We start from the raw sequence: 27,609 nt of genomic DNA, 5'->3' as shown, positions 1-27,609 counted from the left end.
TACACTGTTATACCATGAGTTTTTACTTCTATATGTAAACTGCATGGAAAAATATACTTGTATTCAAATGTGAATACACAAGAAAATGTTATACCATGAGTTTTTACTTCTATATGTAAACAGCATGAAATATACTTGTATTCAATGTGAATACACTGTTATACCATGAGTTTTTACTTCTATATGTAAACAGCATGAAATATACTTGTATTCAATGTGAATACACTGTTATACCATGAGTTTTTACTTCTATATGTAAACAGCATCAAATATACTTGTATTCAATGTGAATACACTGTTATACCAATGAGTTTTTACTTCTATATGTAAACAGCATCAAATATACTTGTATTCAATGTGAATACACTGTTATACCATGAGTTTTTACTTCTATATGTAAACTGCATGAAATATACTTGTATAGAAAACTGTAAAAAATTCAATGTGAATACACTGTTAATAACCATGAGTTTTTACTTTTATATGTAAACTGCATGGAATATACTTGTATTACAAATGTGAAAAAATACAACTGTTATACCATGAGTTTTTACTTCTATATGTAAACTGCATGGAATATACTTGTATTCAATGTGAATACACTGTTATACCATGAGTTTTTACTTCTATATGTAAACTGCATGGAATATACTTGTATTCAATGTGAATACACTGTTATACCATGAGTTTTTACTTCTATATGTAAACAGCATGAAATATACTTGTATTCAATGTGAATACACTGTTATACCATGAGTTTTTACTTCTATATGTAAACAGCATGAAATATACTTGTATTCAATGTGAATACACTGTTATACCATGAGTTTTTACTTCTATATGTAAACTGCATGGAATATACTTGTATTCAATGTGAATACACTGTTATACCATGAGTTTTTACTTCTATATGTAAACAGCATGAAATATACTTGTATTCAATGTGAATACACTGTTATACCATGAGTTTTTACTTCTATATGTAAACTGCATGGAATATACTTGTATTCAATGTGAATACACTGTTATACCATGAGTTTTTACTTCTATATGTAAACTGCATGGAATATACTTGTATTCAATGTGAATACACTGTTATACCATGAGTTTTTAGTTCTATATGTAAACAGCATGAAATATACTTGTATTCAATGTGAATACACTGTTATACCATGAGTTTTTACTTCTATATGTAAACTGCATGGAATATACTTGTATTCAATGTGAATACACTGTTATACCATGAGTTTTTACTTCTATATGTAAACTGCATGGAATATACTTGTATTCAATGTGAATACACTGTTATACCATGAGTTTTTACTTCTATATGTAAACTGCATGGAATATACTTGTATTCAATGTGAATACACTGTTATACCATGAGTTTTTACTTCTATATGTAAACAGCATCAAATATACTTGTATTCAATGTGAATACACTGTTATACCATGAGTTTTTACTTCTATATGTAAACAGCATCAAATATACTTGTATTCAATGTGAATACACTGTTATACCATGAGTTTTTACTTCTATATGTAAACAGCATGAAATATACTTGTATTCAATGTGAATACACTGTTATACCATGAGTTTTTACTTCTATATGTAAACTGCATGGAATATACTTGTATTCAATGTGAATACACTGTTATACCATGAGTTTTTACTTCTATATGTAAACTGCATGGAATATACTTGTATTCAATGTGAATACACTGTTATACCATGAGTTTTTACTTCTATATGTAAACAGCATCAAATATACTTGTATTCAATGTGAATACACTGTTATACCATGAGTTTTTACTTCTATATGTAAACAGCATGAAATATACTTGTATTCAATGTGAATACACTGTTATACCATGAGTTTTTACTTCTATATGTAAACAGCATGAAATATACTTGTATTCAATGTGAATACACTGTTATACCATGAGTTTTTACTTCTATATGTAAACTGCATGAAATATACTTGTATTCAATGTGAATACACTGTTATACCATGAGTTTTTACTTCTATATGTAAACTGCATGGAATATACTTGTATTCAATGTGAATACACTGTTATACCATGAGTTTTTACTTCTAAATGTAAACAGCATGAAATATACTTGTATTCAATGTGAATACACTGTTATACCATGAGTTTTTACTTCTATATGTAAACAGCATGAAATATACTTGTATTCAATGTGAATACACTGTTATACCATGAGTTTTTACTTCTATATGTAAACTGCATCGAATATACTTGTATTCAATGTGAATACACTGTTATACCATGAGTTTTTACTTCTATATGTAAACTGCATGGAATATACTTGTATTCAATGTGAATACACTGTTATACCATGAGTTTTTACTTCTATATGTAAACAGCATCAAATATACTTGTATTCAATGTGAATACACTGTTATACCATGAGTTTTTACTTCTATATGTAAACAGCATCAAATATACTTGTATTCAATGTGAATACACTGTTATACCATGAGTTTTTACTTCTATATGTAAACTGCATGGAATATACTTGTATTCAATGTGAATACACTGTTATACCATGAGTTTTTACTTCTATATGTAAACTGCATAGAATATACTTGTATTCAATGTGAATACACTGTTATACCATGAGTTTTTACTTCTATATGTAAACTGCATGGAATATACTTGTATTCAATGTGAATACACTGTTATACCATGAGTTTTTACTTCTATATGTAAACTGCATGGAATATACTTGTATTCAATGTGAATACACTGTTATACCATGAGTTTTTACTTCTATATGTAAACAGCATCAAATATACCTGTATTCAATGTGAATACACTGTTATACCATGAGTTTTTACTTCTATATGTAAACTGCATGGAATATACTTGTATTCAATGTGAATACACTGTTATACCATGAGTTTTTACTTCTATATGTAAACAGCATCAAATATACTTGTATTCAATGTGAATACACTGTTATACCATGAGTTTTTACTTCTATATGTAAACAGCATCAAATATACTTGTATTCAATGTGAATACACTGTTATACCATGAGTTTTTACCTCTATATGTAAACTGCATGGAATATACTTGTATTCAATGTGAATACACTGTTATACCATGAGTTTTTACTCCTATATGTAAACAGCATCAAATATACTTGTATTCAATGTGAATACACTGTTATACCATGAGTTTTTACTTCTATATGTAAACAGCATCAAATATACTTGTATTCAATGTGAATACACTGTTATACCATGAGTTTTTACTTCTATATGTAAACAGCATCAAATATACTTGTATTCAATGTGAATACACTGTTATACCATGAGTTTTTACTTCTATATGTAAACAGCATCAAATATACTTGCATTCAATGTGAATACACTGTTATACCATGAGTTTTTACTTCTATATGTAAACAGCATCAAATATACTTGTATTCAATGTGAATACACTGTTATACCATGAGTTTTTACTTCTATATGTAAACAGCATGAAATATACTTGTATTCAATGTGAATACACTGTTATACCATGAGTTTTTACTTCTATATGTAAACAGCATCAAATATACTTGTATTCAATGTGAATACACTGTTATACCATGAGTTTTTACTTCTATATGTATACTGCATCAAATATACTTGTATTCAATGTGAATACACTGTTATACCATGAGTTTTTACTTCTATATGTAAACTGCATTGAATATACTTGTATTCAATGTGAATACACTGTTATACCATGAGTTTTTACTTCTACATGTAAACAGCATCAAATATACTTGTATTCTATTTCAATACACTGTTATACCATGAGTTTTTACTTCTATACGTAAACTGCATGGAATATACTTGTATTCAATGTGAATACAATGTTATACCATGAGTTTTTACTTCTATATGTAAACTGCATGGAATATACTTGTATTCAATGTGAATACACTGTTATACCACGAGTTTTTACTTCTATATGTAAAGTGCATGGAATATACTTGTATTCAATGTGAATACACTGTTATACCATGAGTTTTTACTTCTATATGTAAACAGCATCAAATATACTTGTATTCAATGTGAATACACTGTTATACCATGAGATTTTACTTCTATATGTAAACAGCATCAAATATACTTGTATTCAGTGTGAATACACTGTTATACCATGAGTTTTTACTTCTATATGTAAACAGCATCAAATATACTTGTATTCAATCTGAATACACTGTTATACCATGAGTTTTTACTTCTATATGTATACTGCATCAAATATACTTGTATTCAATGTAAGTACACTGTTATACCATGAGTTTTTACTTCTATATGTAAACTGCATGGAATATACTTGTATTCAATGTGAATACACTGTTATATCATGAGTTTTTACTTCTATATGTAAACAGCATCAAATATATTTGTATTCAATTTGAATACACTGTTATACCATGAGTTTTTACTTCTATATGTAAACTGCATGGAATATACTTGTATTCAATGTGAACACACTGTTATACCATGAGTTTTTACTTCTATATGTAAACAGCATCAAATATACTTGTATTCAATGTGAATACAGTTATACCATGAGTTTTTAATTCTATATGTAAACAGCATCAAATATACTTGTATTCAATGTGAATACACTGTTATACCATGAGTTTTTACCTCTATATGTAAACTGCATGGAATATACTTGTATTCAATGTGAATACACTGTTATACCACGAGTTTTTACTTCTATATGTAAACAGCATCGAATATACTTGTATTCAAGGTGAATACACTGTTATACCATGAGTTTTTACTTCTATATGTAAACAGCATCAAATATACTTGTATTCAATGTGAATACACTGGTATACCATGATATTTTATTTCTATATGTAAACAGCATCAAATATACTTGTGTTCAATGTGAATACACTGTTATACAATGAGTTTTTACTTCTATATGTAAACTGCATGGAATATACTTGTATTCAATGTGAATAAACTGTTATACCAGGAGTTTTTACTTCTATATGTAAACACAATCAAATATACTTGTATACAATGTGAATTCACTGTTATACCATGAGTTTTTACTTCTTTATGTAAACTGCATAGAATATACTTGTATTCAATGTGAATACACTGTTATACCATGAGTTTTTACTTCTATATGTAAACAGCATCAAATATACTTGTATTCTATTTCAATACACTGTTATACCATGAGTTTTTATTTCTATATGTAAACTGCATGGAATATACTTGTATTCAATGTGAATACACTGTTATACTATGAGTTTTTACTTCTATATGTAAACAGCATCAAATATACTTGTATTCAATGTGAATACACTGTTATACCATGAGTTTTTACTTCTATATGTAAACTGCATGGAATATACTTGTATTCAATATGAATACACTGTTATACCACGAGTTTTTACTTCTATATGTAAACAGCATCAAATATACTTGTATACAATGTGAATTCACTGTTATACCATGAGTTTTTACTTCTTTATGTAAACTGCATAGAATATACTTGTATTCAATGTGAATACACTGTAATATCATGAGTTTTTTCTTCTATATGTAAACTGCATGGAATATACTTGTATTCAATGTGAATACACTGCTATACCATGAGTTTTTACTTCTATATGTAAACTGCATGGAATATACTTGTATTCAATGTAAATACACTGTTATACAATGAGTTTTTACTTCTATATGTAAACTGCATCAAATATACTTGTATTCTATTTCAATACACTGTTATACCATGAGTTTTTACTTCTATATGTAAACTGCATGGAATATACTTGTATTCAATGTGAATACACTGTTATACTATGAGTTTTTACTTCTATATGTAAACAGCATCAAATATACTTGTATTCAATGTGAATACACTGTTATACCATGAGTTTTTACTTCTATATGTAAACTGCATGGAATATACTTGTATTTAATGTGAATACACTGTTACACCATGAGTTTTTACTTCTATATGTAAACAGCATCAAATACTCTTGTATTCTATGTGAATACACTGTTATACCATGAGTTTTTACTTCTATATGTAAACAGCATCAAATATACTTGTATTCAATGTGAATACACTGTTATACCATGAGTTTTTACTTCTATATGTAAACAGCATCAAATATACTTGTATTCAATGTGAATACACTGTTATACTATTAGTTTTTACTTCTATATGTAAACTGCATGGAATATACTTGTATTCAATGTGAATACACTGTTATACCATGAGTTTTTACTTCTATATGTAAACTGCATGGAATATACTTGTATTTAATGTGAATACACTGTTATACCATGAGTTTTTACTTCGATATGTAAACTGCATGGAATATACTTGTATTCAATGTAAAAACACTGCTTTACCATGAGTTTTTACTTCTATATGTAAACTGCATGGAATATACTTGTATTCAATGTAAATACACTGTTATACCATGAGTTTTTACTTCTATATGTAAACAGCATCAAATATACTTGTATTCAATGTGAATACACTGTTATACCATGAGTTTTTACTTCTATATGTAAACAGCATCAAATATACTTGTATTCAATGTGAATACACTATTATACTATGAGTTTTTACTTCTATATGTAAACTGCATGGAATATACTTGTATTTAATGTGAATACACTGTTATACCATGAGTTTTTACTTCTCTATGTAAACAGCATCAAATATACTTGTATTCAATGTGAATACACTGTTATAATATGAGTTTTTACTTCTATATGTAAACTGCATGGAATATACTTGTATTCAATGTGAATAAACTGTTATACCATGAGTTTTTACTTCTATATGTAAACAGCTTAAAATATACTTGTATTCAATGTAAATACACTGTTATACCATGTGTTTTTACTTCTATATGTAAACAGCATCAAATATACTTGTATTCAATGTGAATACACTGTTATACCATGAGTGTTTACTTCTATATGTCAACAGCATCAAATATACTTGTATTCAATGTGAATACACTGTTATACCATGAGTTTTTACTTCTATATGTAAACTGCATCAAATATACTTGTATTCAGTGTGAATACACTGTTATACCATGAGTTTTTACTTCTATATGTAAACTGCATGGAATATATTGTATTCAATGTGAATACACTGTTATACCATGAGTTTTTACTTCTATATGTAAACTGCATGGAATATACCTTGTATTTAATGTGAATACACTGTTCTACCATGAGTTTTTACTTCTCTATGTAAACAGCATCAAATATACTTGTATTCAATGTGAATACACTGTTATACTATGAGTTTTTACTTCTATATGTAAACTGCATGGAATATACTTGTATTCAATGTGAATAAACTGTTATACCATGAGTTTTTACTTCTATATGTAAACAGCTTAAAATATTGTCGCGGGTGAAAAGGGGTAAACATTATCTCCTAACACAGATGATTCACCCGCTCGTTGGACTATGTTGCGAGCGTGGGAATGATTCATCTTCAGTTATCTGTACTAAAGAAGATACGGAGACATGCGCTCCGGAAAAGGGCGTATATTGTATTTCGGTATAAATACCAGCGTAAAATTCAGTTAAAGTGTAGTTCCCTGGAGTCTTCAGACGCTCTCCGAGTTTGGTATGGTCATCCCTTATTGTTATTAGTTCAAAGTGAATAATTGTCTAGATTTAAGGTCATCACTACTTGTATTGATTTATGTTCATGTGACACAATACAAAGCCAGTGTGACAATTGGTGGAGATACAGTGTGACAATTGGTGGAGATACAGTCCGTTACCCGTGAGTAACAAAATCGTGCTTTAAGTGGCAATTGTTAAGAACGCAGCTCGTTACCAGTAAGTGACGAAGTCGTGCGGCAGTTGTGGTTAGCTGATGCCGACGAAGAAAAACCCACGACTACCCAGTTGCCCAAGAGACCCCAGCCGACGATTACACCCACTTCAAGAACTGTCAAGCGCTCCCGAAGAGGCTTTACTCACCCCAGACTCATCATCGGAGAGTGGAACTTCCGTTGTTGGTGAAGCCCAAACTCTTGAAGGGACCATTTCAAGAGAGCCCCTAATTGAAGAAGCTGACAGCCAAGGCGAATCAACCGAGGCTGAAGATTTACACTCGGATCCAGAAACCGAGGTCGTGTTGAGAGCCGCAAATCCAGTTGTTCCAGTAGGCGGACAACAAGTTATACTGCCAACAGGGCATATTTTACAGCAGCAAAGACAAGCTATGACAGCTGTCAGGAAATTCATCAGCCCGCCCATATTTCGAGGTGGTCCGATGAAGATGCGCGCCAATGGATGGAGCGTTATGAGACGATTTCTTCCCACAACGGATGGGGCGATGGTGAAAAACGTAACAATTTCAGCATGTACTTGGATGACACGGCAAGGAACTGGTTCCTGTGCGCAAGAGTCCCGAACGACTGGAACGACGTTGCGGCTCAACCTGCGGCAGGAGGAAACCCTGTCACGCCTGCAGTTACCGGTCTTCGTTCGATGTTTTTAAAAGAGTTTCAACCTGATAACTACGGTCTTTTTCAAGAGACAAGGCTAAGGAGCAGAACACAAGGAATGGACGAACCAGCCGTTAGGTACTATTACGAAATCCTCAACCTTTGCAGAATGGTCGATCCAAATATGACGGAAGCACACCGATTGGAACATCTTTTTCGAGGACTTCGACCGGCTCTTCTTAGAAAAATCTATCCGATGAAACCAAAAACATGTGAAGAATTTTTGACACTGGCAAAATCATATACAGAAGCATCGCTCATGTCCGAAGCAAGAGGATGGAAAGACACAGCAATGGAATCACAGAGACCCCCTGAGCAGTTACCGAACCTTTCCGTCGTCTATCCAGACCAGCAGGCAGAATTTATGAAATCAATGCGCGAATTAATCCAAGAAACCTGTGAGAAATTAATGGCAAAGGAGAAAAACGAGCAAGGAAAAGCAAAAGTATCCTTTAACACTAAGGGACGTACCATTGATGGTAAACCGAACTGCTTCTATTGCAAGAAGTCCGGACATATCGCCCGGCACTGTTTTAAAAATCCGGAATCTCCAAATTACAAAGCTCCGAAACTGGATGGAGCATCGGCAGCGACGCCAACGGCGAACGCAGCAGTTAACCTGGCGACTCAAGATCCTAACGAGCAGGAAGAAAAGCACCTATTAAATTTCGATGGAACAAACTTGATTAAAGAACCTGTGTTTTGTGGTGAGGTAAAGGCAACGGCAGTAATTGACACTGGTGCTGCTGTGACAGTGATCTCTCCCGATTTATTGAAGAAAACACAATTCATTCAGCAGCCATGGGATGGTTCTGGAATTATCCTCGCAAATGGATCACGAGTAATGCCCCTTGGAGCAGCCGAAATTCTCGTGACGCACAAAAACAGATCTGTGAAAGGAAAAGCAATAGTTATGGCAATGTCAGGAATGGAACTGTTAATGGGAAATGATTTCCTCGCACAATTTGGATCGATACGGATTAATTACCAGGCAGAGAAACCTCTTCTCACCATGGGTGATTTTCCGCTTGCGGCTATCTCTCTTCCAGCCGAGGAAGAATCTGAAGCCCCCGTGTTAGTGTCTAATGAACGTCAGGAAATTCCTGCGTATTCAATTAAACCAGTTCCAGCAAAAGTGTCGAGCAAAATGGAAGGTGCTTGTGTCTTGAAACCTTCGAATTCGCTTATGGCAACAACAAGTCTGTCTACGGGACACGCCATCGTGCAGAATGACCTGGAAAATATTCCCGTAGCAAACCTGTCCCCCAAATCAGTATGGCTGGAAAAAGGTGTAACGCTTGGTACATTAGAAGAATTCCAAGAGGGGGAAAACGCCGAAGAATCTAATGAAGCTTCAGGAGAAGTTACGGTGGAGAAAGTAAGTCAAAAAGAAGAAAAATTATTGGATAATTTGAAAAGCAAAATCGGAAAAAACCTGGATGAAAACCAGAAAAGTGAGGTGTTGAAAATCCTTAGAAATTCCATCAGTTGTTTTGCCTTTGATGAAGATGATTTGGGACACTGTACGTTGGTGGAGCATGACATTAACACTGGAGTTAACCCTCCAATTCACCAGCTCCCTTATAAGAGTGCCTGGAAAGAACGAGCAGTGATCCAGACACAGGTGGAGGGAATGCTACGTCAGGGAATAATTGAACACTCGGACAGCCCTTGGTCTTCGCCTGTAGTCCTAGTAAAGAAGAAAGATGGAACTTGGCGTTTTTGTGTGGATTACCGCAAACTTAATGCGGTTACCGTAAAAGATTCCTATCCACTGCCTCGGATAGCTGATACATTGAACCGCCTGGAGGGCGCTACAATTTTCTCCAGCATGGATCTTCAAGCCGGATATCATCAGGTTCCGGTTACCAGCAGAGATAGACAGAAGACAGCGTTCATAACGGCGGATGGATTGTATCAGTTCCGCGCTCTTCCATTTGGATTGACCAATGCCCCGGGCACCTTTCAGCGGGCAATGGATATTATTTTGGCTGGACTTCGATGGACGACGTGTTTGGTGTACCTAGATGACGTCATCGTCTACTCAGCAACGTTTGAACAACATTTGGAACGACTTCAATCAGTGATGGATTGCCTTGCAAAAGCCAATCTGAAACTGAAATGGTCAAAATGTTCATTTGCCGAGAATAACCTAAAAGTATTAGGACACGTCGTTACCCAGGAAGGTGTTGGCCCGGACCCTGAAAAATTAAAGGCAGTGGAAAAGTTCCCATGCCCGGCAGACGGTCACTCGACAGCGAACAAAATCAAACGAGTGCAAAGTTTTCTAGGATTGTGCTCCTATTATCGACGTCACATCCAAGATTTTGCAGCCATTGCACGCCCGCTCACATCGCTAACAAAGAAAGACATTCCATTCATTTGGGGAGTAGATCAAGTTAAAAGTTTCAACGCTCTAAAAATAGCACTTACATCGGCTCCAGTGCTCGCTCATCCAAACTACGAGTTGCCAATGGAAATTCTACCAGATGCCTGTGGTTTTGGAATAGGAGGTGTGTTAGCCCAACGCATCGATGGAGTCGAAAGACCAGTGGCATACGCAAGCCGGTTGCTATCTAAATCAGAAACGAATTATTCAATCACGGAAAAAGAGTGTCTTGCATTAGTGTGGTGTCTTACCAAGTTCAGATGTTTTGTGTGGGGCTGCCAAGTGAAAGTGATCACTGATCATCAAGCATTGTGTTGGCTAATGACCAAACGGGACCTCGCGGGACGTCTAGCACGTTGGAGTCTTTCACTGCAGGAGTACGATATAACTATCGTATATCGTAGTGGAAAGGTTCACGACAACGCCGACTGCCTATCACGAAACCCACTTCAGCAGGTGGAAGAAATGGAAGATGACCGTTGCTTTATCGTGGCAGCTGTCGGATCGGAGGCATCGGACATCCTTTCTTTCGAAGACGATGATTCAGTCGTCAGCAAACAGAGAGCAAATCGTGAGTGGAACGAAAAAATCTTGAATCTCCAGGAAGGCAAGAAAAGAGTGAAAAACTTTGTGCTGTGCAACGGAAAACTTTACAAAGAAACGTTTAAGGGTGGAAAAAATTACAGAAGATTATGTGTACCCGCGGATTTTCGCGAAAAAATTTTGCAAGCTTTTCACGATGACATTGTTTCCGGCCATCTAGGCATCAATCGAACTCTCCAGAAAATTGGCAATAGATTCTTTTGGCCCAAAATGAATCTTGACATAACCCGCTACGTTCAGAGTTGCGTGAGCTGTCAAGGAAGAAAAGGAGTTCCAGACCGACCTCCAGGATTCCTGCAATGCATAAAAGTAGAAAGACCTTTTGAGAAATTGGGTATGGATCTGCTAGGTCCATTCCCTTTGTCTCATAAGGGTAACAAAATGATAATTGTTGCAGTGGATTACCTTACTAAGTGGGTCGAATTAAAGGCTATGCCAACCGGCAAAGCAGATGACGTCGCTGAATTCTTCGTTAACCAAATTTTCCTACGCCATGGAGCTCCAGAACAAATCATCACCGACCGAGGAAAATGCTTCGTGGCTGAATTAACCCAAGCGGTGGTCAAGAAGTTACACACCAACCACAAGACGACATCCAGTTATCATCCTCAAGCGAATGGGGCTGTGGAAAGAATGAATCATACGTTAGCAGCGATGATTTCTATGTATGTTAGTACAGACCAGCGTGATTGGGACGAGACCCTGCAGTACGTGTGCTTCGCGTACAACACAGCTAGGCAGGAATCCACCGGATACTCTCCATTCTTTCTCCTGTATGGACGCGAGCCGAAATTGCCAATCGACTTGGAGCTGGGTGCTGATGCAAATCCATTACCGTCCGAAGATGACGCCACTTTAGACTACGCTGATCGCCTATTGGTTGAATTATCAACAGCAAGAGAAATAGTGAAAATTAGAATGGAAGAAGTAAAAAATAAGCAGAAAGAAAGGTATGACTCTTTTCACCGGGAGTTATCCTTCCGAGCAGGGGATTTAGTGCTAGTCTACAAGCCATTTAGAAAAGTGGGAAAAACCGAAAAACTTCTCCATCGATGGTTAGGACCTTTTAAAGTGTTAAGGAAAACCACACCGGTGAATTATGAAGTAATATCAGCAACGGGACGAGGAAAAACGGATATTGTGCACGTCATCCGTATGAAGCCATTTTTCGAAATTCCCATAGAGTGGCAACGACCACAAGAGATTCCTCCCAGCAATTCAGAGGAAAACGCTGGAAAAGAACAAAAGGATAAAGAAGCCGAATCAGAAGATGTACCTGTTGTGGCCAATCCCCAAACAGTAGCAGACGACGAGGGAACACTTCCCGCACATCCCACAGCAGACGGCGTTACAGTAGTACCTCCTGTCCCGGCCGGAGAAACGCCGGCAACAAGACCCATCCGTAATAGAAGACCACCGGCTAGGTACCTAACTTGCTTGGTCCCATTCCTGATGCTCCTGGTAACAATTACTAGCCCGCCAATGGCCATGGCCCTTATCCTGCGGGAAAATACAATCTTCAAGGAACATGTAGATGTCGCTTTCAGTGAATCAGCATGGACAATTGTTACGGACCTCGATTTAGGACCGGCTGGAGCAGCAATGGCTTATTTGCAGCAGAAAATTCTCCAACAGCAAGCAGTGGCAGAAAAATGGAGGCTGACTGGATCTCGACCTCAGAAAATAGCAGCCAAAAGGATGTTCAGCAAGTTAAGAAGCTTCACAAAGGACCTGGAAAGCGTGACTGAACAATTAACGACCGTGAAAGAAGCCCTAAACACCAACCCGAGAAACCGACGTAGTCTCATCGACGGAGGCGGGTCAGCTCTAAAGTGGCTTTTTGGTGTTTCAACGCAGCAAGACCTAGAAGAATTAAATGGTCAAGTGCAACGGGTTAAGCTAAACCAAAAGGAAATGATACACATTATGGAAAAACAAGCTACTGTGCTGAACGAATCACTGTGGGAATCCAGAGCCAATGCGCAGTTGATCAAGGAACTCCGAGGACAGTTCGCAAACCTGCAAACGGTTACGGCGCAAATTTTAGAATGGAATTCAAAATTGGAAGAACTTGACTTAGACCATTTTGAGTACTTCTTCCAGCTAGATGACACCTTTGAGGCAATGTACCAGATCCTACAATGGTTACACCAACTCGCTGACAGCCTCAATATTGGATTCAGCCTATTAGCAAATGGACATTTAGCACCACAAATCATCGCTCCAGCAAGATTCAATGCAGTTATAAAAAATGTTAACAGACAGTTACCTAGAGGATGGTCCATTTCCAGCGATGAGTTTTGGGTCGCTTATCGAGAAGCCACAGTCACGGTAGCAGCACTGGAACATCAATTCAGAATATTTATCCAAGTTCCTATCTTCGATCACGCTCAACAATACAAACTATTTCAAGTTATAAGCCTGCCAGGAGCGGCAGATAATGGAACGCATAGCGTGAGCTTCAGCAACTTACCCGGCTTTCTTGCAGTGGCCGCCGACCTCGAGACATTTTTGGAGCTGTCCAAAGATGATGTCCGGGAGTGCAGCAAGATCGGCCGGCCGTTGTGTAAATTCCATACGGGCATCAGCAAAAGGAACGCCCGCAAGTCTTGCGCCATAGCGGTCTTCATGAACGACGTCCCACGAATCAAGACGCAGTGCCGGAAGAAATTTGCAGACTGGCGAGGACCCGAAGCGGTGTACATTGGAGCGAACCAATGGGCATTCTCGGCGACGAAATCACACGACATCGTCTTCTCATGCCCAGCCAATGTCGGACAACCGCCCCTACGAACAGTTAAATTACCAGCAGTTGGAATCTTTGAGGTACCTTTGGGATGTACAGCGAGAACGGAGGACTGGGTATTTCCAGCCAGCATGGAGGGAAATATCGAAGCGCCAAATTTACAAGCTGCGGTTCTACCATCGGTCAATGTCTTCTCCCAGGATCCGACGAGCAACAGCAGTAGGCGGCACATCGTCATCGAGATTCCGCGGGGGAATACAAGCTCCATCGACATGATAAGCGAATTACTCCAACGTAACGACCGCGCCAGGTTGGCAGCGGAAATGACGGGAGAACAGATCCATAACCTCGTGGCTGAAGTGGACAAACACACTGATGCATCTTTTGCCCGATATCCCTATGAAATGATAATAGTAATGTTAGTACTAAGTATAGGAATAGTATTTTTGAGTTATAAATATCACTTACTGAGTGAACGCTTAGCCGCTCACGAACAGCTCGATGTGGTCAGTCTACCACCCGGAGACCGCGGGAGGGAAGAACTAGAGATGCAAAACCTATAAAAAACTCGTCCTTTCAACCTATTAATTGTCTAGGGTATAATTAGCTTATTGCCTAGTAGAAAAAACAAAAGTAAAAAAAAGTTCTTTCAAAAAACAAAATGTATTAAAGAGTTCATGTAAAATACCAGGATACACAGAATTAGTTAGTGGCGTCTTCCGACCGCAAGGAATTCAGCGCCTCCAGCGCCCCCAAGCGAGCCTCCAGTCGGGATTCCACGCTAGAGTACAGGATCTCGGGGTAAAAATCCGAACGTCGCGGATGAGGATGGTAAACATCCTCACCCGACTCCATCCACCACAGAAGCCGCGCGTAGTTGTGGGAATAGAGATCACGATAACGGGCGTAGCCAGGATACGTGCTAGATGGGGAGAAAAAGAAAATAAAAAGAAAAAAAAATGTGTCCAAAGCAAATAACAAACTTACCTGTAGTAAAAGTCACCTAGCTCCCAAACTTCTCCAGCAAAGGGAATGAAGTCCAAACAGGCATCCGTTTCCTTGGCATCGATTAGAAGCGCCTCGAAAAGCTTCTGGTCTAACACATCCAGTCGGCAGTGACGGCTCACAGGGTCGCAAAACACAATTTCGGCGAACCGCACAACGGCAACGTCGAAATACCTCCGGTTCTCCAGAATTTCAGAAAAGGTGAACATCTTGGAGGACCTGTATTCAGCAAAGACCAAAAAACTACTGTGCCGGCAGAAGGATGCACCCGAGTTTTATTCAGTTTCAATAACCTTCACGGATCAAATTATTACCTATCAGTTCCAAATTTTTTTTTTTCCCCTTTCAATTTTTATCGGGGTTATAGTTAGCGTTAACAAGAGTGACCTTCCAGCCGTTATCACGGGTAGATTAGTACAGTCGGGTCGCCTGTCTTGAAGAAGGGGGACCTGTCGCGGGTGAAAAGGGGTAAACATTATCTCCTAACACAGATGATTCACCCGCTCGTTGGACTATGTTGCGAGCGTGGGAATGATTCATCTTCAGTTATCTGTACTAAAGAAGATACGGAGACATGCGCTCCGGAAAAGGGCGTATATTGTATTTCGGTATAAATACCAGCGTAAAATTCAGTTAAAGTGTAGTTCCCTGGAGTCTTCAGACGCTCTCCGAGTTTGGTATGGTCATCCCTTATTGTTATTAGTTCAAAGTGAATAATTGTCTAGATTTAAGGTCATCACTACTTGTATTGATTTATGTTCATGTGACACAATACAAAGCCAGTGTGACAATATACTTGTATTCAATGTGAATACACTGTTATACCATGTGTTTTTACTTCTATATGTAAACAGCATCAAATATACTTGTATTCAATGTGAATACACTGTTATACCATGAGTTTTTACTTCTATATGTAAACTGCATCAAATATACTTGTATTCAGTGTGAATACACTGTTATACCATGAGTTTTTACTTCTATATGTAAACAGCATGGAATATATTGTATTCAATGTGAATACACTGTTATACCATGAGTTTTTACTTCTATATGTAAACAGCATCAAATATACTTGTATTCAATGTGATACACTGTTATACTATGACTTTTTACTTCTATATGTAAACTGCATGGAATATACTTGTATTCAATGTGAATACACTGTTATACCATGAGTTTTTACTTCTATATGTAAACTGCATGGAATATACTTGTATTTAATGTGAATACACTGTTATACCATGAGTTTTTACTTCTATATGTAAACTGCATGGAATATACTAGTATTCAATGTAAAAACACTGCTATACCATGAGTTTTTACTTCTATATGTAAACTGCATGGAGTATACTTGTATTCAATGTAAATACACTGTTATACCATGAGTTTTTACTTCTATATGTAAACTGCATGGAATATACTTGTATTCAATGTGAATACACTGTTATACCATGAGTTTTTACTTCTATATGTAAACTGCATCGAATATACTTGTATTCAATGTGAATACACTGTTATACCATGAGTTTTTACTTCTATATGTAAACTGCATGGAATATACTTGTATTCAATGTGAATACACTGTTATACCATGAGTTTTTACTTCTATATGTAAACTGCATGGAATATACTTGTATTCAATGTGAATACACTGTTATACCATGAGTTTTTACTTCTATATGTAAACAGCATCAAATATACTTGTATTCAATGTGAATACACTGTTATACCATGAGTTTTTACTTCTATATGTAAACAGCATCAAATATACTTGTATTCAATGTGAATACACTGTTATACCATGAGTTTTTACTTCTATATGTAAACTGCATGAAATATACTTGTATTCAATGTGAATACACTGTTATACCATGAGTTTTTACTTCTATATGTAAACAGCATCAAATATACTTGTATTCAATGTGAATACACTGTTATACCATGAGTTTTTACTTCTATATGTAAACTGCATCAAATATACTTGTATTCAATGTGAATACACTGTTATACCATGAGTTTTTACTTCTATATGTAAACAGCATCAAATATACTTGTATTCAATGTGAATACACTGTTATACCATGAGTTTTTACTTCTATATGTAAACAGCATCAAATATACTTGTATTCAATGTGAATACACTGTTATACCATGAGTTTTTACTTCTATATGTAAACTGCATCAAATATACTTGTATTCAATGTGAATACACTGTTATACCATGAGTTTTTACTTCTATATGTAAACTGCATGGAATATACTTGTATTCAATGTGAATACACTGTTATACCATGAGTTTTTACTTCTATATGTAAACAGCATCAAATATACTTGTATTCAATGTGAATACACTGTTATACCATGAGTTTTTACTTCTATATGTAAACTGCATGGAATATACTTGTATTCAATGTGAATACACTGTTATACCATGAGTTTTTACTTCTATATGTAAACAGCATGAAATATACTTGTATTCAATGTGAATACACTGTTATACCATGAGTTTTTACTTCTATATGTAAACAGCATCAAATATACTTGTATTCAATGTGAATACACTGTTATACCATGAGTTTTTACTTCTATATGTAAACAGCATCAAATATACTTGTATTCAATGTGAATACACTGTTATACCATGAGTTTTTACTTCTATATGTAAACTGCATCAAATATACTTGTATTCAATGTGAATACACTGTTATACCATGAGTTTTTACTTCTATATGTAAACTGCATGGAATATACTTGTATTCAATGTGAATACACTGTTATACCATGAGTTTTTACTTCTATATGTAAACAGCATCAAATATACTTGTATTCAATGTGAATACACTGTTATACCATGAGTTTTTACTTCTATATGTAAACTGCATGGAATATACTTGTATTCAATGTGAATACACTGTTATACCATGAGTTTTTACTTCTATATGTAAACTGCATGGAATATACTTGTATTCAATGTGAATACACTGTTATACCATGAGTTTTTACTTCTATATGTAAACTGCATGAAATATACTTGTATTCAATGTGAATACACTGTTATACCATGAGTTTTTACTTCTATATGTAAACTGCATGGAATATACTTGTATTCAATGTGAATACACTGTTATACCATGAGTTTTTACTTCTATATGTAAACTGCATGGAATATACTTGTATTCAATGTGAATACACTGTTATACCATGAGTTTTTACTTCTATATGTAAACTGCATGAAATATACTTGTATTCAATGTGAATACACTGTTATACCATGAGTTTTTACTTCTATATGTAAACAGCATCAAATATACTTGTATTCAATGTGAATACACTGTTATACCATGAGTTTTTACTTCTATATGTAAACAGCATCAAATATACTTGTATTCAATGTGAATACACTGTTATACCATGAGTTTTTACTTCTATATGTAAACTGCATCAAATATACTTGTATTCAATGTGAATACACTGTTATACCATGAGTTTTTACTTCTATATGTAAACAGCATCAAATATACTTGTATTCAATGTGAATACACTGTTATACCATGAGTTTTTACTTCTATATGTAAACTGCATCAAATATACTTGTATTCAATGTGAATACACTGTTATACCATGAGTTTTTACTTCTATATGTAAACTGCATCAAATATACTTGTATTCAATGTGAATACACTGTTATACCATGAGTTTTTACTTCTATATGTAAACTGCATCAAATATACTTGTATTCAATGTGAATACACTGTTATACCATGAGTTTTTACTTCTATATGTAAACTGCATCAAATATACTTGTATTCAATGTGAATACACTGTTATACCATGAGTTTTTACTTCTATATGTAAACTGCATGGAATATACTTGTATTCAATGTGAATACACTGTTATACCATGAGTTTTTACTTCTATATGTAAACAGCATCAAATATACTTGTATTCAATGTGAATACACTGTTATACCATGAGTTTTTACTTCTATATGTAAACTGCATGGAATATACTTGTATTCAATGTGAATACACTGTTATACCATGAGTTTTTACTTCTATATGTAAACTGCATAAAATATACTTGTATTCAATGTGAATACACTGTTATACCATGAGTTTTTACTTCTATATGTAAACAGCATCAAATATACTTGTATTCAATGTGAATACACTGTTATACCATGAGTTTTTACTTCTATATGTAAACAGCATCAAATATACTTGTATTCAATGTGAATACACTGTTATACCATGAGTTTTTACTTCTATATGTAAACAGCATCAAATATACTTGTATTCAATGTGAATACACTGTTATACCATGAGTTTTTACTTCTATATGTAAACTGCATGGAATATACTTGTATTCAATGTGAATACACTGTTATACCATGAGTTTTTACTTCTATATGTAAACTGCATCAAATATACTTGTATTCAATGTGAATACACTGTTATACCATGAGTTTTTACTTCTATATGTAAACTGCATGGAATATACTTGTATTCAATGTGAATACACTGTTATACCATGAGTTTTTACTTCTATATGTAAACAGCATCAAATATACTTGTATTCAATGTGAATACACTGTTATACCATGAGTTTTTACTTCTATATGTAAACAGCATGAAATATACTTGTATTCAATGTGAATACACTGTTATACCATGAGTTTTTACTTCTATATGTAAACAGCATCAAATATACTTGTATTCAATGTGAATACACTGTTATACCATGAGTTTTTACTTCTATATGTAAACAGCATGAAATATACTTGTATTCAATGTGAATACACTGTTATACCATGAGTTTTTACTTCTATATGTAAACTGCATGGAATATACTTGTATTCAATGTGAATACACTGTTATACCATGAGTTTTTACTTCTATATGTAAACTGCATGGAATATACTTGTATTCAATGTGAATACACTGTTATACCATGAGTTTTTACTTCTATATGTAAACAGCATGAAATATACTTGTATTCAATGTGAATACACTGTTATACCATGAGTTTTTACTTCTATATGTAAACTGCATGGAATATACTTGTATTCAATGTGAATACACTGTTATACCATGAGTTTTTACTTCTATATGTAAACAGCATGAAATATACTTGTATTCAATGTGAATACACTGTTATACCATGAGTTTTTACTTCTATATGTAAACAGCATCAAATATACTTGTATTCAATGTGAATACACTGTTATACCATGAGTTTTTACTTCTATATGTAAACAGCATCAAATATACTTGTATTCAATGTGAATACACTGTTATACCATGAGTTTTTACTTCTATATGTAAACTGCATCAAATATACTTGTATTCAATGTGAATACACTGTTATACCATGAGTTTTTACTTCTATATGTAAACTGCATGGAATATACTTGTATTCAATGTGAATACACTGTTATACCATGAGTTTTTACTTCTATATGTAAACTGCATGAAATATACTTGTATTCAATGTGAATACACTGTTATACCATGAGTTTTTACTTCTATATGTAAACAGCATCAAATATACTTGTATTCAATGTGAATACACTGTTATACCATGAGTTTTTACTTCTATATGTAAACTGCATGAAATATACTTGTATTCAATGTGAATACACTGTTATACCATGAGTTTTTACTTCTATATGTAAACAGCATCAAATATACTTGTATTCAATGTGAATACACTGTTATACCATGAGTTTTTACTTCTATATGTAAACTGCATGGAATATACTTGTATTCAATGTGAATACACTGTTATACCATGAGTTTTTACTTCTATATGTAAACTGCATGGAATATACTTGTATTCAATGTGAATACACTGTTATACCATGAGTTTTTACTTCTATATGTAAACTGCATGGAATATACTTGTATTCAATGTGAATACACTGTTATACCATGAGTTTTTACTTCTATATGTAAACTGCATGGAATATACTTGTATTCAATGTGAATACACTGTTATACCATGAGTTTTTACTTCTATATGTAAACAGCATCAAATATACTTGTATTCAATGTGAATACACTGTTATACCATGAGTTTTTACTTCTATATGTAAACTGCATCAAATATACTTGTATTCAATGTGAATACACTGTTATACCATGAGTTTTTACTTCTATATGTAAACTGCATGAAATATACTTGTATTCAATGTGAATACACTGTTATACCATGAGTTTTTACTTCTATATGTAAACTGCATGGAATATACTTGTATTCAATGTGAATACACTGTTATACCATGAGTTTTTACTTCTATATGTAAACAGCATGGAATATACTTGTATTCAATGTGAATACACTGTTATACCATGAGTTTTTACTTCTATATGTATGTTCGGGAGCTCAATTCAATAGAGGAAAACTTCGTAGACTCGAGGGGGGTATCCCTTAAGGGTGTATTAAACCGATCTCGGGGATACAGAGTAGGGTTGTAAGGCCTACTTGAGAATCACACCTTATGTGTGGGGAGTGTAGCTAAAGAGATCACACCTTATGTGTGGAGAGACGCCAACAAAATCAGAGACCCGCATGCAATGCACGCGGGGTTAAATAGGGACAAAACAAAGGCTTTGGGGTAAGGGTAAACGCGGGACAAACAAACAAATGAAGCGTACTACGCACAACCCAAAGTTGGCCTCTAGCGGCCCTTATACAAAATAAAACAATTTAATTCTTCGCCGGAACATCCTCCCCCGAAGCGGGTATGTCTGGGACGACATCGCCTGCTGAGCTAACTTCTAATAGCGCGAGAGTGTCGATTCCACGACGGAAAAGTCCTCTTTCCAGCTGCACATCTACGACTCGAACTAGGCCGTCTGGCCCTGGGAATACCTTCGCAATCCTGCCGATATTCCATTGTCCGCGTCGTAGGCTCTTGTCGATCTCCAACACAACATCCCCGACTTTAAAGTTGGGCAGAGGGGATTTCCACTTCTTTCTTCCGGCAAGTGACTGGAGATAAACTTTCTTCCAAAGATCCCAGAATAGATTGGCCATTCTCTGGACGTACCTATAATGCTCACGGGGCAGTGCGTCGTCGAATGTCCCAGCTGGTGGGTCGGCCGAACTCGGACGATTTAGAAAATCGTTAGGAGTTAACGGACGGAAGTCATTCGGATCTGTACTGGCTGCAGTGAGGGGACGACCATTTAATAAACCGGCTACTTCATATAGGAGAGTGCGGAGTGTGTCTTCCGCTGGATGTCGTAGCTTCTTACTCTCCAAGTCAAGAGCGGTATAAAGCGCCTTTTTTGCCGATCTTACAAGCGACTCGTGCGCTCCACCAAAATGTGGTGTTCTGGGTGGCTGGAATCTCCAGTCAATCCTTTTCAAATTCAGGAACTCGGCTACTTTCTCATCGGCATACAGTTTTTCGGCTTCTTCTTTCAGCTCGTGTTCAGCACCGACAAAGTTTGTGCCGTTGTCGGAATGCATGACGCGAGGTTTGCCGTAAAGTCCGATAAAACGCCGAAGGCTAAGAAGGAAATCGTCTGATGAGAGTGAGTTCACGAGATCCACATAGACGGCACGGGTAACGAGACAGGTGTACAAAACGGCCCATCGCTTTGCTGTGCGATTTCGCGAAAGTCCTACTTCCAATGGCCCAAACAGATCACAGGCTGTTCGAGTGAATGGAGCTGAGCCAGATTCTAGACGCGAATCCGGTAGTTCAGCCATAAGTTGTTCGCCTGGCTTGGCACGTTCTCGTTTGCACTTTTCACACTCGTATCTAATCCTTTTGACTAGTTCCCGGCCTCCTGGTATCCAGAAATGCTGCCTTATGTAGCTGATCTGGTAGTCTGTTCCAACGTGCTTAAGCAATACGTGGAACGCTCGAACGATAGTCTTCGTAAAACTATGCTGCGCAGGCAGCAATGGCGGGTGCAATTCTTCATAGGGCAACTTAGCTCGCCCGGCTCGTCCTCCTAGTCTCAAAAGTCCATCTTTTCCGAGAACGGGACAAAGAGAGAGTAAACTTGAGTTAGGCTGAAGCCATTTTCCTTTCTTCAAACGACGAATTTCTTCGCTATACACCTCCGATTGGCATCTTTTTACGAGATCGTAGAACACCTTTTCCAGTCTTACTAAGTCCGGAATGTCTTCTACACCGATCTTGACACTTTCCCAATCGAACGTTGAAGTAGTAACGGTGGCTTGATGTGATCGCACCGGCCGTATCTCTTCAACCACGGCAATCCATGGCAAATCTGCTGGCCATGTTTCTTCGTCGTCTTGTAGGAATTTCGGTCCGTCCCACCAGCGCGATGGAAGGGCTTCCTCTTCAATGGCTGAACGAGTTGCGATATCGGCTGTGTTCATCTTGCCCGGCACAAAACGCCATTCGTCTGGTTGAGTCAGTGTTTGGATTTCTCCAACCCGATGACTGACAAACATCTGATATTTGGACGCGGTTGCTCGAATCCAATTTCTTACGGTGCTGCTGTCGGTCCAGAAATACCGACGGTGCGGAATCCTTGTGAATGCTCCGATCACTGAGCGTGCGAGACGGGCTGCTTGCAGAGCAGCATTTAACTCCAACTTTGGCACGGAAATGCTTCTTTTCGGTGCCAATTTTGTTGACGCCCGCACGTGTCGTACTAGTACTCGACCATCAGAGTACACATTCCGAATGTAGATAACTGCAGCGTACGCTTCTTCCGATGCGTCTCCAAATGCGTGGAGTTCCGATCGGGTGATATTCTCCTCATCTGGGAATAAACAGCGTGGAATGTCGATGTCGTTGAGCTGCTGTAGGACGCTAAACCATTCTTCCCACCAATCACGGTCGTCGCTGCTGACGAGATCGTTCCACTGAAGCCCTTTTGTTCCGAGCTCCCTTAACTTGATCTTGGCTTTAACAATAAGGGGAGCTGCCATCCCTTGCGGATCGAACAAACTCGCAACCTTACTTGCAATTCCAACCCGTGTGTAGGTGATTTCTTCTAGCCCGCTCACTCTGAATTTAAGCGTATCCGAATTCGGGTTCCAGTAAACACCAAGGACTTTCTCAGAGTCGTCCTTGCTTAATGGAAGCTCGGCTGGGCCTTGACTAACACCTTTACTTGTAGGTGCTAAGATTTTCACAAAAGCTGCGGAATTGGAGATCCAGCTTTGAAGGTGCATGTCTCCTTTTGCTAGGGTTTCTTTAACGCCTACTGCTTCTTGAATACCTTCCTCCAGTGATTTGGCGGAGCTGAGGTAATCGTCAACGTACATCCTTGTGTTGATTGCCTCGATGACTTTCGGGTCATCGCTGAGATCAGCAGCAATTTTTCGCGTGGTACTGATCGCAATGAATGGCGAACAGGTAGCGCCGAATGGTAGCCGCTTCATCTCACACACGCACACTTTCTCCTCCCCGTTTCTTTTCCAAAGAAACCTAAAGTACCGTGCGTCTTCTGGTCTCAGTCGTATTCTGCTAAACATGGCTTCTATGTCAGCTGCCCATGCGATTTCGCCTTCCCGAAATTTCAAGATGACAGATGGCAATGGGGTTTGTAAAGCCGGACCACTGAGAATACTGTCGTTCAAGCACTTTCCCTTGAACGGTGCTGCAGCGTCAAACACAACGCGTAGCTTCGGACCTTTTCTCACTCCATGGTGAGCGAGATAATACTCCGGTGGGCCGTAGTCGGCGGGTGCCAACACAATTGCATAGCCCTTTTCGAAGTTCTTTTCCATGGCTTTTCTATACTCCTGCCCGAAATCGGGTTCTTCGTTGAACCGGTGCAGCAGGGTAGCCAATCTTCTTTCGGCCAAATGCCGATTGTTTGGCAGGTCTGGCTCCCCAACCTTCCAGGTGATGGGTGTTTCATAGCCGACGGCCAATTTTCGCGTTCCGCTTTCTAAAATATCGATAGCTTGTCTATCGTCTTCGGAAACGCCATCTGTCTTGTGCTCCGTCCCGAATTCTTCTGTGTCGCAAAAGCGTTTCATCTGCTGCGCTAGTGCGTCGCCTTCCTCTTCCATGCTGGTGAACACTGCGTGCGTTCTCGCCATAAGATTTCTGAATGTATTCCCAATTACTCCTCTTACGACCCATCCAAGGCGGGTACGAATAGCAGTAGGTTCGTCTTCTTGTCCGAAACGAGATTCAATGGCCGTTGTCAAATAGGCCTGATCTATTCCGAGAAGGATGTCTACTCTCCCGCCATTGCTTTCTAATGGCAGGTCTGCTAAATGTCTCCAACGCTTCTTTAAGGTGTTCCAATCTGTAAGTGGAACCGGACTGGCCACAGTAGGCATAGTCGAACCTTGAAGAGTGGCGAATTCGCCTGTGGGTAGCCGAACTCGGAGTTGAATACGACGCGAAGTATATTTTCTCAAAACTCCACCAGCGCCATCAACGGCGAGAGTCTGCGGAACACCTTTCAGTCCAAGTCGGCGAATAAATCCGTCTCGGAAAAGCGTACTGTCGCTACCTTCATCCAGAAATACATTGGCTTTCACAAGGTTTCCCTCTGCATCCAGAACATCCAGTTGGATCATTCCTACAGCTGCTTTCTTCCCCTTTGCTAGGTTGGTGCGGGCTGTAGCGGGGCGAACCGATTCGTCCGCGTCATCCGGCTGGTAGTGAAGCAGTGCATGGTGTGTGCGATTACAGTTAGGGACCGAACACGATTTCTTCATTCTGCAATCTCTAGCAGAATGTCCAGATTTCAGGCAATTGAAACATAACCGACGTCGGATACAAAACGACAGCTTATCTCTAGCCGTAAGACCCTTAAACGACGGGCAATCTTCCAACTTGTGGGAGCCTTCGCAATTGAAGCAATAGCTACTGTTGGGCTGACGATTGTCTCTTCCTCTTGTTTCACCCTGAACCTGGTTGGTGCGGGTATGCTGTCTGTCACGAGCTTTACCCGGCACTCCACTTGTTTGGTCTGCCGCAATGCTGTATGCGTTTTGATACGCGGCGGCCCGGTTGCAAAGCCAAGAACCAAACTGGTCGAGGCTTCGCCTTTCAAGTCCACTTCCTCTATCCGTATTCCAAGCTAAGCGATCAGCTAGCTGTAGCTTGAGACAGATTCTTTCAATGATGTCTGCGGCGGCGAATTCGCCTATTCTAGTGAGATCGAACAAGTGTGTGCGGACCTTTTCCGCATAACGCTTGAAGGAAGCAGGATCGTTCTTCTGGAACTCCAGTTTCTCTAACGCTTGAATATGCGCTGCTCGCATGACGTCACGTCTGCCAAAACTGTCCTTAAGCCTGACCAATGCTTGAATGTAAGCAGCTTCTCCCCCCTAGACCGTATACAACGTCTAGACAGTCACCTTGGAGATGTCTCCTCAAAATCGCAAATTTCTCGCCGGCGGCCTTGGATGTGTCGTGTACCAACGCCCGGAACAAATCGATCCATGCGAACCAATCTAGAGCCTTTCCACTGTAATCAGGTAACTCAGCTCGAATTGACGAATGAGGTCCTGCTTCTACTCGCGGAAGGGGTCGTAATCGACCGGCACGATACATATCAATCCAATCGTCTGGAGCTTCTTCCTGTAGGCTCGCTTCTCCTACTGCTCCCCATCTTCTGTTGTCTTGGCACCAGCGATTAACTGCGTCGAGTTCGACTACACCTGGCAATGACCGATATTCTAAGTCATTGTCTTCTAACCTTAGTGACTGTAGAGCCCTTTCTGCTTCCTGGAGGTCCTGTTGCGCTGCAAGGACTCTCTGTTGGGCTTCTGTGTGGGATTGTGGTCTGTCGGCTTCGGGATGCACTGCTGACGACTGCCGGCTACTGTATACAGAGGGTACAATGGCGGGATGGCCATTTCGAACTGATGGTGGATGTGCACGGGGGGTAAGGTAACGTTGAAGCTCTGCTGCCACGGCCTTAACCTGCTGAACATACCTAGTATGTGCCTCGTGCTGCCGATCGAATTCGTCTAGGCCAGCTTCTTCAAGCAGTCTGTTGTTGAGATCACTAGCGGTTCTCAACAATTCCTGCGCGTACTCTGCAAGGGCTTGAACACTGTCTCCTGGGTCACCTCTTCTAATGGCTGTGGTGATTTGGCTGCACGTGTTCGTAATCTGACGCCTTGTAGTAGTTCGCAGGCGTGTCCACTGCGCCATGGCTGCACTGGTGGAATCTATCGCGACTGCTTGGGCTGCTTCCTCTAACACTGGGGCTGCTACCGGGATAGAGGGACTTACTGATTGCGATCTCGCTGTCGCTGCTATTCTTGCTGCTGTGTTGTTGGTTAGATCATCCATGGCTGCTGCTGTGTAGACCTTGTAGAAAACGGAACGATGTACCTTG

General features: G+C 38.0%; 2 protein-coding genes across 2 annotated transcripts; both read right to left on the bottom strand.

Moving 5' to 3' along the window:
• Positions 1-14,974: 14,974 nt before the first annotated feature.
• LOC123468195 lies at positions 14,975-15,509 on the bottom strand. Its single transcript, XM_045167827.1, has 2 exons — positions 15,283-15,509; positions 14,975-15,217 (listed from the first exon to the last, which is right to left on the bottom strand). Exons 1-2 carry the CDS (start codon positions 15,507-15,509, stop codon positions 14,998-15,000), a joined length of 447 nt encoding a protein of 148 aa, XP_045023762.1. The 3' UTR covers positions 14,975-14,997.
• A 6,503-nt stretch (positions 15,510-22,012) lies between these two features.
• LOC123468194 lies at positions 22,013-27,563 on the bottom strand. The gene is made up of 2 exons (XM_045167826.1): positions 26,682-27,563; positions 22,013-26,590 (listed from the first exon to the last, which is right to left on the bottom strand). The coding sequence occupies exons 1-2, from the start codon at positions 27,561-27,563 to the stop codon at positions 22,013-22,015; spliced, it is 5,460 nt and encodes a 1,819-aa protein (XP_045023761.1).
• Between the last annotated feature and the right edge of the window lie 46 nt (positions 27,564-27,609).

Source organism: Daphnia magna, unplaced genomic scaffold (assembly GCF_020631705.1).
Source record: "Daphnia magna isolate NIES unplaced genomic scaffold, ASM2063170v1.1 Dm_contigs326, whole genome shotgun sequence".
Classification (NCBI taxonomy): Eukaryota; Metazoa; Arthropoda; class Branchiopoda; order Diplostraca; family Daphniidae; genus Daphnia; species Daphnia magna.
This window is presented reverse-complemented; position numbering and strand designations above follow the sequence as displayed.